The sequence below is a fragment of the Populus alba genome, chromosome 18, assembly GCF_005239225.2.
Source record: "Populus alba chromosome 18, ASM523922v2, whole genome shotgun sequence".
In the NCBI taxonomy this organism is placed as follows: Eukaryota; Viridiplantae; Streptophyta; class Magnoliopsida; order Malpighiales; family Salicaceae; genus Populus; species Populus alba.
The window spans coordinates 5,216,189-5,230,189 of NC_133301.1; the positions used below are offsets into that span (position 1 = coordinate 5,216,189).

The 14,001-nt window shown below is 31.3% G+C and overlaps 1 protein-coding gene across 1 annotated transcript; it reads left to right on the forward strand.

Annotated features, from left to right (window-relative positions):
* Window positions 1-625: 625 nt before the first annotated feature.
* On the forward strand, window positions 626-3,721 carry LOC118046001 (protein indeterminate-domain 7). The gene is made up of 3 exons (XM_035054750.2): window positions 626-1,587; window positions 1,716-2,112; window positions 2,564-3,721. Exons 1-3 carry the CDS (start codon window positions 1,431-1,433, stop codon window positions 3,567-3,569), a joined length of 1,560 nt encoding a protein of 519 aa, XP_034910641.1. The 5' UTR covers window positions 626-1,430; the 3' UTR covers window positions 3,570-3,721.
* Window positions 3,722-14,001: the final 10,280 nt, after the last annotated feature.

The window sequence follows — 14,001 nt, forward strand, 5'->3', positions numbered from 1 at the left end:
AGTGCATCAAATGTTGAGAAAGATATGGCATGCGATAGTGTCCAAGTTTGCATTATTATTTTCTTTTTTTTTAAAAAAAAAAGGAAAAAGAAAATCCAAGTTATTGGCATGCGTTGTTGAGGGTTTTTTCGTACGATTATTAGAGAGAAGAAAAATCAAAATAGTATTTTCCAGACCGACATCCTCTTTTCCTCAAATGTACAGATCCCGACCCCCTTTGCCATAAACAGTAAACAGGAGTATTTAATTTTAAGGTGTAATATTAAACAAGTACGTAAGTACGTACAGTAAAAGAGAATGATAGCATATTCTTATATATATATATATATATATATATATATAAGTATTTCCCGTGAGCATGTCTAATGGAATTCAATCACAGTGCTAATCATGTCATGGCCGGTGTGAGGAAAGAGAGGAAAGAGCTTTTCCTCTTTTAACTCTTTTACCTACCGTATGCTAAAAGCCTGTGATTATCAAACATCATATGATGACTGTCTTCTCTATCGAGCAGCTGTATTGTGGTTACAGTCTTTTTGAGACTTCCCTTTTTACTTGGATTGCTTTATATCTGCTGTTCTTTTTATGGGATGGGAAAGGTGGCAGTGAGTAAAACAAGGTGGAAATTATTTGCCAATACAAAATAAATAGATAGAGAGAGTGCGTGTATTTTCTAGCTAGGACTTGAAAGGGAACAGGGGAAAAGACAGAAAGCGCACGTCAGATTAAACAAGACTGTTGCTTTGGATCTTGGTTTTGGTTGTGTGGAGGGCTTCAAAGGAGAATCCTTTCTCATCCTCATCTCTGATCTCTCTCTCTCTCTCTCTCTCTCTCCCTCTCCACACGCACACACCAGACAGTCATGTTTACATATTTCATCCCAGCATGGTACGGTTTAGATTCAATTAATTCACAGATGTTTTGTGCTGTTGGTTTTGTTTAATCTTCTTGGGCAAATAGCCGAGCTAGCTAGCTAGCTAAGAAGCAAAGGTTTTGTTCAGGTCTTCAAGGAGTTAAGCTAATCCACCTAGGAACTTGTTTTATTTTTTTCTTGTCCATTTTTTGTTCTTTTGTATTGTACTTATTTTCTTTCTTCCTAGGACTCTTGTTAGTTTTCAAGGAAAGAGAAGTGATATCATAATCAAGAAGGCTACAGAGAGAATGAAAGGATATTTATTACATACTGAATATATTCTCAGAAATTTAAGGCAAGCTGAAATCGCTTCTGTGCACATGGTCTAGTTTACTGCTTTCCACTTTTATTAGCCTTACTAGCTTAGGGTTTCCGCACAGATCCTAGGACATCCTGTCACACATGTAAAAAGGTTAATCTGTAGCTCATGGGTGCGCATCTTGTAGCTTGTGTCATCATTCACAAAGTCATGTAATTATTTCTTAAATATAGAGAGAAGATATTGAAAGGCCTGGTAATGGATGAGAATATGTCCAATTTAACTTCAGCATCTGGTGAAGTAAGTGCTTCTTCAGGCAGCAGAATTGAAACTGGTGCTATATACCCTCAACACTCCTTTGATTCAACAAATCAACCGCCACCAAAGAAGAAAAAAAGTTTCCCAGGCAACCCAGGTTTCAAGTCATCAAGACCATCAGATATATCTTGGTTGCAAATTAAAGTAGCTATATATATACATAGTTGTTCCATTATTATCTTTTTATTTGCATCTTAATATTGGTTTCATTTAATTTTTCATCAGACCCAGATGCGGAAGTGATAGCTTTGTCTCCCAACAGTCTGCAGGCAACAAACAGATTTATATGTGAGATCTGTAACAAAGGATTTAAGAGAGATCAGAATCTTCAACTTCATAGAAGAGGGCATAACCTGCCATGGAAGCTAAAGCAAAGAACAAACAAAGAGGTGAAAAAGAAGGTATATGTGTGTCCAGAGGTTACTTGTGTGCACCATGACCCATCAAGGGCTCTTGGGGACCTCACAGGGATCAAGAAGCACTTTAGCAGAAAGCATGGTGAGAAGAAGTGGAAGTGTGAAAAGTGCTCAAAACGTTATGCAGTTCAATCAGACTGGAAAGCTCACTCTAAAATTTGTGGCACAAGAGAGTATAGATGTAATTGTGGCACTCTTTTCTCTAGGCAAGTACAATATACAATTCAGTTTCCACTCCATTCCATGATCAAAGTTTAGATTCATTTCTTTTAGTCTTTAGTGATCTATAATTAAGCTTACTAGCTCTCCTTAATGATGATGTAGTATGGACATGCCTCCTCCTAGTGTAAGATAAAAGTATCTTGAGTTCTTGACTTCATATTCTTATGGTTTCAAAATGCTTCAAGTTCAGAGAGCAAGAGAGAGAGACTGTATTAAGTTAAATTATTATCGTTATCTTTAAAGTTGCTAAGGTTAAGAAACTTTAATGGTTAGATCTACTATGTAATTGTCCTTGGTTAAGAAAAAGAAGGAAAATACAAAAAGTAGCTGGACACGAGAGAGCGATAAAGAAAAGAAGTGGTACTTCACTACTGTTTGCTTCATTTTAATGGAATACCTTTTTGTTTTCTTCTGCTTGTTTTTTTGTGCTTGCAGGAGGGACAGTTTCATCACCCACAGAGCCTTCTGTGATGCTTTAGCAGAAGAGAGTGTTCGAGCGATCACTGTAAACCCTATTCTCTACTCTCAGCAACCTGGCTCCTCTGCTTCACACCTGGTCAATTTACAAGCCCTGTCGGTGAAAAGAGAGCAAGATCAAAACCAGCATCATTTTAACCCTAGACCAGAATATAGTATCCCACCATGGTTGGTTTTTCCACCAGTCGGAGATGCTGGTACAGGTCCACCACAGATCAATCTCTCCTCACAACTATTCCCAGAAAATTTTAACCAGTCATTTTTGCAACATGGAAACCCTAGCACCAACCCTACTGTACTTCCTCCATTCCAGTCCGCATCAACAGTTTCCCCTCACATGTCTGCCACTGCATTGCTGCAAAAAGCAGCACAAATGGGGGTGACGATGAGCAAGCCTTCTCCGCCAGCTGCTGCTGCTGCCATACTTAGACCCCACCAAGGTCACATGTCTAATCTGAACCCTGGTTTCAGTTCCACGTTACCAGCTGTCACATCTGGTCTATTTTTGTCATCACGTGAAGAGATGGGAAGTGGGTTTGGCCATGGGCTGGTATCTTTAGAGAATAAAGCTGCTGCTGTCACATCTGGTATCATGGAACATCTTGCTGCGAGTGATGCAGGAGGGCCTTCTTTAGTCCATGATATGATGACTTCTTTATCTTCTGCGAGTGGGTTTGATGGTTCATCCTTTGATAATGAGGATTTCAATGGAATGTTGAATCCAAAAAGAGACAGTGGTAATTTTCAGGAAAGACTCTCAAAGTCAACAGAATCCCAATTTAGGAGGAGTGATCATGACGTTAGAACTTCTGCTGTTGGTAGTCCTCATGGAGGTGGCAACGATGACTTGACAAGAGATTTCTTGGGTCTTAAAGCATTTCCTCACAAAGACTGGCTCGATCACATTAACCCTCCAACATATGGGCAAAGGAACCAAAATCTACCACCACCTTGGCAAGGTTAGCAATTTACGGATCGATATGTCATATCACCTGCTCCTTTTTTTCTCCTTCTTAGAGAGATAGAGAATCTCCAGAGCCAAATATTTCTGTGGCATCCATAAATTTGTATGAACAGTACTAAATAGTGCTCCACAGTTTTACCTTGGGTTTTGAACTCTTTTTTTTTTTTTTCCTGTTTAAATATTTTATAGTGTTAAAATAAACTACATTATTGATCAATGCTGTGTTGTGTTGTGAGTGAAATCAGATAAAAAAAATATTAAGTATTGTTAAAATAATTTTTAATAAAAAAAATTAATTATAAATTTAAAATATAATATTTATTAGATGAATTTTTTTATTAAATATTTTTAAGTCGTTTATTTTATTATAGTGTAAACTAGATTACTAATCAATACTGTGTTGTGCGTCCGATAAATTTTTTTCATATAAAAAAATATTCAAGTATTGCTAAAATAATTTCTGATAAAAAAAATTAAATATAAACTCAAAATATAATTCATATTAGATTATTTTTTTTATTGAATATTGATAAAGTGATATATTGAATAACATATCTTTTTAAATATTAAGACAATAATATATTGGATTGTCCTGGTAATCTATCAAATTTTTTATCCTGGTAATGAAACCATAATAACCTTATAGAAAGTAAATTAAAATAAAGTTTGAATACTTATTCCTAATCAATCTAATATTGAATAATAAAATTAAAAAAAGAACAAAAAGAACTATCTAAATTAACCCGGGTTATGAGATCAAGATAACTCTACAAAAAAAATATAAAAAAATACAAAGCCAAATTTCCAACAAACCTAATATTAAAGGATGAAATAAAAAAAATTAAAAAAAAAAACAAAAAAAAATCCAAGTAAACTCGAGCTAAACTATTAAACCTGCACCCTGAGTTATAAGACTGAGATAACATTATAAGAAATAAATTAAAATATTACAATGCTTCATTTCTAACAGGTCTAATGTTATATATATATGTGTCAAAATTGAGAAACAAAAACTAAATCTATGAGACCAAGATAATTTCACATAAAAAAAATTGAAAAAAAAAATCACGAAATCCAATTCCCAAATAATCTAATACTAAAGAATGAGATTAAAATTAAAAATAAATAAATTAAAACAATGATTGAGTTTTTGAAGGGTAAAATTGAAAAAAAAAAATCGATTCCCAAACAAACTAATACTAAAGGATGAGATTGAAATAAATAAAAAAACTAAATAAAAAAAATAAGTTATTGGAGGGTGAAATTAAAAAATAAATTCAATAAAAAAGGGATAAAAAAAATGAAACCTGCCAAAACCATGACTTCAGAGTCATAAGATCGAGATAACTCTACCTAAAGGAAATTGAAAAGAATTATTAAGCTTAATTTCTAAGCAACCTAATACTGAAAGATGAGATTGAGATAAAAAAAATTAAATGAAAAAAAAAATTAAGTTGTTTGAGTGTGAAATTAAAAAAGAAAATTCAATTAAAAAAGAGAGAAAAAAAATGAAACTTGCCAAAACTACGACTTGAATAATGAAATTCGGATAACTCAATAAAAAAAATAAAAGAAAATTATGATGCCTAGTTAAAAAAAAAAAAAAAAACTTTCAATTAAAAAAGGATAAAAATAAATATAATTAACTCAGTTCAAACCCTTGACTTAGTTCATGACATTAAGATAAACTCACAGAAACAAAATTTAAAAAACATTATGAAGTTTAATCCTCAACTAATCTAATGTTGAAGGATAAAAAAAATAAGTCAATTAAAAAAAGTAGTTCAAGAAAATAACCCGGGATAACCTATTAAATATACGGCTTAGGTCATAAGATTAAATAAATTTATAGAAAGCAATATAAAATAAATTTAAATCCACACTTCTAATAAATCTAATGTTAAAAGCAAAAATGGAGAAAGAAAAGCTAACTCTATGAGATTGGTATATAGCCCAACAAAAAGTAAAATGAAAAAAAATATATAAAGCACAATTTCTAAAACAATCTAATATTGATAAATGAAATTAAAAAAGAAAAACTTAAAAAATATTGAAAAACAATATTGAGTTGGTGAAGGGTGAAATTGAAATTAATATTTTCTTTTATGTTTTCAGATTATTTTAATGTACTGATATTTAAAATAATTATTTTTTTTAAATAATAAAATATATTATTTTGATTCATTTCAAACGAAAAATATTTTGAAAAGTAATCATTATTATACTTTCAAACACCCTGTTCAATTAAAAATCTAGGTAATGCAGTATAACTTCCAATAAAGTATTGCAATCTGGCACCTTATCTTAAAAAATAAGCTTGTTTCTTATATTTTTCATAAAAAAGCATCATGAAAGCTCTTCCCTATAAATTACCCTTAACCATTACACTCCACAGCAAAACAACTAGATCTATTGTTTTCGGCATACATAAAATAATACCCAGTCCAGTACATAAAATGTTGCCATATCTTTCATGATTCAAAACATTGAAAAGAAAAGAAAAAAAAAGCTGATTAACATGCTCATTTATCTCAGTATAGAAAGGATATGCATCTTGGCTCCATTTGATTACATTTCTTCAAGCTAAAAATTCCCTTGTACAAGAACATTTGAACCTTCGGTGGCACAATTCCTTTCCATAACAGTGATGCAAAAGAAAATATCCCAGAAAATTCAATTCCATCCAATATATTGGTGCCAGACTTGACTGTATACGTACCTTAACTTTCTGCTACCCAGCGCTTTCTATCATCTTTATTTGAACTCAAACTAACCTCATTTATCAGTTTTAGGAGTTATTAACAGAGAGACAGTTCTGATGGCATTATGCTTCTTTTACAGTTTAACTTCCAATGCCAAGTTTCCATCACATACTCTCCCATGTCAGCCAAACAACAAGGTGGTGCAGCAAACAAAGCATAAAGCCTATAGAGGATCATTTTGGGAAATTCACCCCTTAAAATCCCACATTGCAACCAATTATCTATCCAAAAATGAATTGCCCTCCCATTGCTAACCTTGAAACAACATTCACTCTTCAAAACTGATGAAGTTTCAGAATTAGAGTTTATAAATGAATAAATAAATACCTTTCCATGTTTTTTAAAGTGGTACTTTAAAATATAGAGGACCATTTAAACAAGAAGGCTGATATTTTCTACTAATAAAGTCTTGTCATCCCTCTGGATTACAATCCCCTAGTCTTCAAAGCCATTTAAATAACAGCGCCTTATTTTTAAGATACACCGAGCCACCACCCAAACCACTGCTTTTTTCTTTTTTTTTTTCTTTAACAATTGCATTCCATTTATAGTAAACTTTGCTTGTCGTTCCTAATGTGAAGTCTTCATCTAGGTTGATTCTTACCAAACAGCTTTGATGTGAACACCTACAAAAAAAAATATTTAGTATTATGAGATTAAAGAGGGAAAAATTACCCCAAGTAATTAAGGTGGATATTTACCTTATGGGGAAGATAATAGATGCAGAAAATAAAACAAAACGTTTGTGTATGTGTTTTTAAAAATTGAATTAAGAAAATACCTGAAAAATAAAAAATACAGAAATGAATAAAACCCGGATGAAATTGATGTTTGAGTAAAGAAAAGTAGGGGAATACTATTCAATGAAATTTGAAATAGCTTAGATTAAATTTAGTGTAAACGAGTAATAAAATCCGGGAATAATTACATGAAAAACATATAATTAAAAGTTACTAGGTAAGGACATAAAAGAAATTAGTTATATTGTTGGGATATTATAGAAATTTAGAATTGTTTTAGAGAAAACCTATGGAAAAATCAAAGATAAAAGTGAATGAAGTGAGGTTTTGTTGATTAAAAAAAAATGATAAAAACAATGTTGAAAAAAGTTAGAAAGATTTTTTTTATTTATGAGTGATGCACATTTAAGCATTTTTGATTTAGATTTTATAATACGAGATTAGGGTTTTTGGATGAGAATTTGGGAGATATAATACTACTGTAAGAGATTATGAAATTTCAGTGAAAAAAAAGATTGTAAGGTAGTAAAGTTAGATTGAATAAAGTTTAATCAATGAAAAATTATTGTCTCTACTGAAAAAATGGTATTTGATTTAATTCATGGTCTAACTATAGTAAGAGCAAAATCATGTTTATTTTAGAAAGTGAAAAAACATGTTGATGATGTGTGTTGTCATCAACTTAAAATTCATAATTGAAGTGGGAGATGTTGACATATAATGAAATGTTTTTTTTAGTATATTGATACATGATGAGTTAAGTTTGGATGGAATGTTTGGTGTGATGATTCTACTAAAATTTAATGTCTCTTAAAATAAGGCACGTTGGAATTATAAACAAGGTTTTAATAAAAATAATTTTGTTGTTACAGGAGAGGTTGTTGGGATAGACTCTCGATTAAGTGGAGCGGGACTATCATGAATATGAAGTAGGGATACATATTACACTTGAGTATTTCTTTTCTTATATTTGATGTAATGTTTTATTTGCAGTATCTTATTTATGTGTTGAGTAAAAGTAAAATGAATAATAATAAGAAATGTTTGTGTTACCAGATTTATTGACATACATGAGGGCATTGTTTGATTAATGACATTTAAAAGGATTGTCGGATTTATTGGCATCCATGAAGGGATTGCCAGATTATAGATAAAATAAAAGATTATTAGGTTAGTAGTATCTGTGAGGGGATTGCTAGAATTATGACATTTAGAAGAATTGTCGAAGAAAATGGTAGTCGTGGAAAGATAATCAGAATAATATTGAAGTAATGTGTTATTCAATTAAAGATGATTATAGAGAATTGCCAATGATATAAAAAAAAATGGTAGTTAATAGTATGTGAATATAGAGGTTAACTTGATGAATTGACATTATCGTTTTACATTAAATATTGTTCTGGCATAGTTTATGAATAAGAAATTTCATGCGTTAAGTAATTATCAAATATTGAGAACTTATTTTTTTATTATTATAAATTCATCATAGGTGAGATATGATCGACATGGATTTGGGTATAAAATATCTTAGTGGATATGATGTATTGATGAAATATAGTAGGCTTATGATAACTTGGTATGTAAATTTAATACACTATAAGATTTTACAGTTTTACCGACGAACATATTCTGTCATTATATGATTAAGAGTTCGTTGGTAATTTATTTACCAATGTCTTCACCGAAAAAATACGTCTGTTAGCTTTCCTTTCATTGGTAATGTCACATTTCATTGCTATATCGGTCAGCAACACAAAAAAACATTTACCAATGGTTTTACAGATAAAATTTGCGTGCAAAAAAAAAAAGTTTCTCACTTGAAATATACCGACGGGTTTATCTCGTGGGTGATAGTGTGACATACCAACAGATACATACCATCGGTAAAGTTGTCAGTGGGTGTTTGAAATACGAACCGAAGATATCCTTCTGTAAATTCATCGATCATTATGGCAGGTACTGTCAAATACCGACGGATTAAGTCCATCGGTAAATTTGTCGATGAGTGTATGAAATACCAACCGAATATATCCGTTTGTAAATTCGTCGGTGAATGTGGCAGCTATTGTCAAATGCCGACAGATTCATTCCATCGATGAAACCCTTTGTGATTATTTTTAAATTTGTTTTTAGAAAAATTATTTAGAATACATAATATAAAATTATATAAATTAATGGTAATAAAAACCAATTATGCAAATAAAATTTCTATTAAACATATAAAAAAAATTAAAGTTAAATAATATTCATTACAAACTGAATGTGTTTTAAAAAAAAATATTAAATGAACTATTAAAGGTAAATAATATTTATTACAAATTAATATAAAGGTGGAGCTGGAGGGGGAGGAGGCTGGTGGTTATACGGCCAAAAAGGATGAGGCACAGATGTTCCACTTTGTGATGCCATGTTCATGACCATCTCGCGAAGCTGTTCATAATCTGCCTTTTGTTGTGCATACTCCGTTGATAGGTGGTTGTATTTTTCAGTGAGTTGAGTCGTGTGTTGCTACAAGGCCATGAAGTCTTTAGATTGAGTGTTTAATACTGATTGGGAGTAGTTAAAACACTATGAGTCGCCCGTAAGTTCTTGACCATAGTGTTAGAGAGCCTGTAAACCCGATTTTTATCAAGTCCACCAGAAGATCCAACCTCCATCCACAAATCCGGATCGAATTCCGGATGGGTCAAAGGATTGTCCCCATATATCTCCATCAACCGATTATTAATTTAATAATACATAGTGTAATAAATAATTAATTTTAAATCCAAAACATAATAATTATATTTAATTTAACAATTAATTTAAATATAATTTAATTAGTGCAGCAATACCGAGCTGAATTGAAGCACCGGACTGTGAGCATCGTGTGAACCACTCAAATGTAACGTCCTCAAGATCGGCCATGTAATCTGAAATCAAACCATGCATTTTAATGGCATCAAAATCATTTAGATGTTTAGTTTATATGTTACTGATTTTCTCCACAATTGAAATTTAATGTGAAATCTCCATCGACGATTTAAATATCGATGATATTACTCGAGTGGCCTCAATGTTTGTGAACCTGAAAATAAATGAAATTAATGAAATAGTGATTACTTCATAAATTATGTTATATATTTAAAAAAAAAAAAAAACTAAAACCTTAACAAACTTACATTAAAAGGTTGTCCTTCCATTGTGCCTTGTACTTGCGGGTAAATTGATTCCGCTGTGAAAGCACGCCGCCTCTGCACTGTGAACTAGCGCAGGAAAAGGCAGCATCGGTTGATGGCGCAGGTAGTGTAGGTACCTCTTCTTGAGAGGCACCTAAGGAAATATCATCCTCGCTGCTAGAAGAACTAGCTGCGACCATACATGAGCGACCAACTCTAGTTTTTGTTCTACGCATCTACATAATTTTATATAAATAATTATATAATTAAATTAAAATGCTAAAAAAAAAATTTGACATCACCCAAATCCACAAATCTGTAAATATTGACAATAGCCACAACCAATTGACCTAATCTATACTAATTATTCCAACATATTCAATTACTAATTCTAAGGTAAATTCAACATTAACAATTACAATTCAATAAATTATTCAATAATTATGTCAATACAACAATAAAATATATTCAATAAATTAAGAAGAAAAAAACAAACTCTAGACTAACAATTAAAACAAATGGAAAAAAATTAAACATAAATCATGCAATAATAGAGTAAAATTAATAATTATTCCAAAATATTTATTTACTAATACTAAGGTAAATTCAACATTAACAGTTACAATTCAACAAATTATTGAATACTTATGCCAATCCAACAAAATAATAAATTAAAAAAAAAAAAACTCTAGACTAACAATCAAAATAAATGGAAAAAATTAAACACAAATCATGCAATAATAGAGTAAAATTAATAATTATTCCAATAAATTAAATTACTAATTCTAAGGTAAATTCAACATTAACAATTACAAATCAACAAATTATTCAATAATTATGCCAATACAACAATACAATAAATTCAAAAAAAAATTCTATACTAACAATTAAAATCAATGGAAATAATTAAACACAAGTAATACAATAATAGAGTAAAATTACTAATTATTCTAATATATTCAATTACTAATTCTAAGGTAAATTCAACATTAACAATTACAATTAAACAAATTATTCAATAATTATGCCAATACAACAATAAAAAATATTCAATAAATTCAAAAAAAAAATAAACTATAGACTTTATGAATGAAATATGCTTACCTTAATAATGTGTTGATTTCAAGATTTTATCTACATTATAAAAATACACCAAAACAAAAAACATAACAAAAACAAAAATAGCTAAAAAAAAAAAAAAAAAACCCTTAAAGTAAAATGAAATAGTGGAAACAAATACCTTTTAATCTGATGAAGATTCACAAGAAAACTTGCTAGAGATTGTAGGTGAAAGCCATGAAGAATTGAGAGGAAAAAAAATCGAAAGTTAAGGTGAAAAACAGAGTAGATGAAAAAATAAACTGAAGGGGAGATTGCTGGAATTTATAGGGCAGTTTTACCGGCAGATTCATCGATAGAAATAAAAAAATAATTATTATTTTAATTTATTCCATTAGGGAAGTATCGAAAATCCATCGATGATTTTTGAATTTCGCACCAATATTTTTAATTACCCTCCATATTTTTGATGGTCCGTCGATAATTCTGTTGGCAAGCTAACGCGGTCAGAGATGCATTTAATGCACCTCCCTTTGGAATTCACACTATCCGTTGGTAATTTTATCGTTAATATTGACCCGCCGACACTTATCAACGGACTGGACGCTGTCGGCAACGTCGTTGGTGATTGTGGCATTTCAAGTAATTATTTTCGAACTCTCTGTGAAATGCTGATGAAATGAAATCCATTGGTATGGACGTCGATGATTGTGGTATTTCAAGTAATTATTTCGAACTCTCTGTGAAATGTTGACGGCCATTATTTCGTCGATATTGACGTCGGTGATTGTGGCATTTCAAGTAATTATTTTCGAACTCTCTGTAAAATGCCGATGGACCTTATTTTGTCGGTGATTATGGCATTGTATAAGAAAGAATGTATTTATATTGCCTATTTACCTTCCTGCAAACACTTAAATGATAAATTGTCCATCACATAAAACAATAACAACAGTGCTTAAACAATAAATATTTCGTGTTACAAAATATATCATCCATAATCTATATTACATGAAAAAAAAAAAGGTTTTACACAAGGCTTCATTCTAATAGTTAGTCAGAATTTTCTTTTTCTTCATCATCAATTGAATAGTCATCACCTTCACCGCAATCTTCAACATGGATATCATCATCTTCATCGACATTTGCTTATCCGCTAGAGCTTAAAACAACATTCAACTCCTTTGTGTTGACATCAACAAGACTATTATCGAAAATACAAAAATTTGAATTTTCTTCCAAGTCAATCGAAGAAGCAACTCGATATGATTCAACTAACTCACTAACTTGAAAGACTTCATCTCGCACACTTGTGTCTTCATTCTCATCCTGAACAAGCTCGACATGACCCCTGGGTTTCGTTTTTAAAACGAACAACCAATCCACTCTTGATCGATCCTTTCTAAATGAAGGGGTATATGTGTAATAAACTTGCTGACATTGCTTTGCAAAAACAAAGACATTGTTTATGTTGCGAAGTTAACTTTTAAGTTGATTTCGACCAGACCATAGTGCGGATCAACTCTGATTCCTCTGTCAGTCATGTCATACCAATAGCATCTGAATAAAAACACTCTATTATGCTCACTATGATGTTACACCTTGACGACCTCTTCTAATATACTATAGTAGTCAACTTCCAACTCATTACTAGTAGATCCCTTAACACAAACACTGTTGTTGTATGTCTTTCTTCCATGCCTATATTCTTTAGTATGGAAAACATATCCATTGACAAAATACCTGTTGTAGCACTTAACTTTTCTTTCAGGCCCCAGGCTTAGTGAAGACAATGACTTAGGCACACTCCTTCCCATTTGATAAAACTTGTATGTAATGTACATTAATAAACAGTAAATGAATGAGAATCTCGTAATAACATGCATACATATAGTAATTTTGCAAGTTAGAATGAGTTTATGATAGTGCTTACATGTGTTTTGAACCATGTGGCAAATTGTTCATCTTGTAATTGAAAGATTTGAGATTCAGTCAGCTGTGAGTTATTGGAGAGCAAATATTATCGATGTTGCCTGTAAGTGATAATGAGTGTATGATATTAAAATATATAATTAATAGTATATTACTGAAAAAAATTTAATTAGTATTACATATATATAAACTTACTGAATAAAAGGTCTCAGCTCATCACAGTTAAATAGAATATAGTTGTATGTTTGTTTGAACTCTATTTCCGATAAATATCTTCCTTTTACGGCATTTTTAGGTGTGGGTTGTCCAGGATTGGAGAATATTAACAAGTTCCCACTGGAAGGCACTTCAACACCATTATCATGTCATGGAACGCGATTGATTCTCGTTCTTCGATGAAGTTCGAAATAGTATGAGATAAATGTTGAGATCTCCTCAACAATATAGGCCTCACATATCGAAGCCTCAACATGCGCCTTGTTCTTAACCTTTTTCTTGAGATTAAACATGTACCTGAATTGAATTAATCAAGTATTTTCAATTAAGAAAAACATAGAAAATACTTTTATATATGAATTACATTGCAACTGTAATATCTAACCGTTCGAATGCGGTACATCCATCTATACTGGACCGGTCCTCCAGCTTTGCCCTCGAACGGTAGATGTATAGGGAGATGCTCCATTGAGTCAAAAAATAATGGAGGGAATATCATCTTAAGTTTGCATAGTATCTTGATGATATTTGTTTCAAGCCTCTCAATATGCTCAGCATTTAACTT

Excerpts from the sequence above, each read along its gene's own strand:
- LOC118046001 (XM_035054750.2), top strand. The coding sequence starts at position 1,431 with ATGGATGAGAATATGTCCAATTTAACTTCAGCATCTGGTGAAGTAAGT. Across the intron at positions 1,588-1,715 it reads AAGTTTCCCAGGCAACCCAG|ACCCAGATGCGGAAGTGATA; the intron begins GTTTCAAGTCAT and ends ATTTTTCATCAG. Across the intron at positions 2,113-2,563 it reads TGTGGCACTCTTTTCTCTAG|GAGGGACAGTTTCATCACCC; the intron begins GCAAGTACAATA and ends TTGTGCTTGCAG.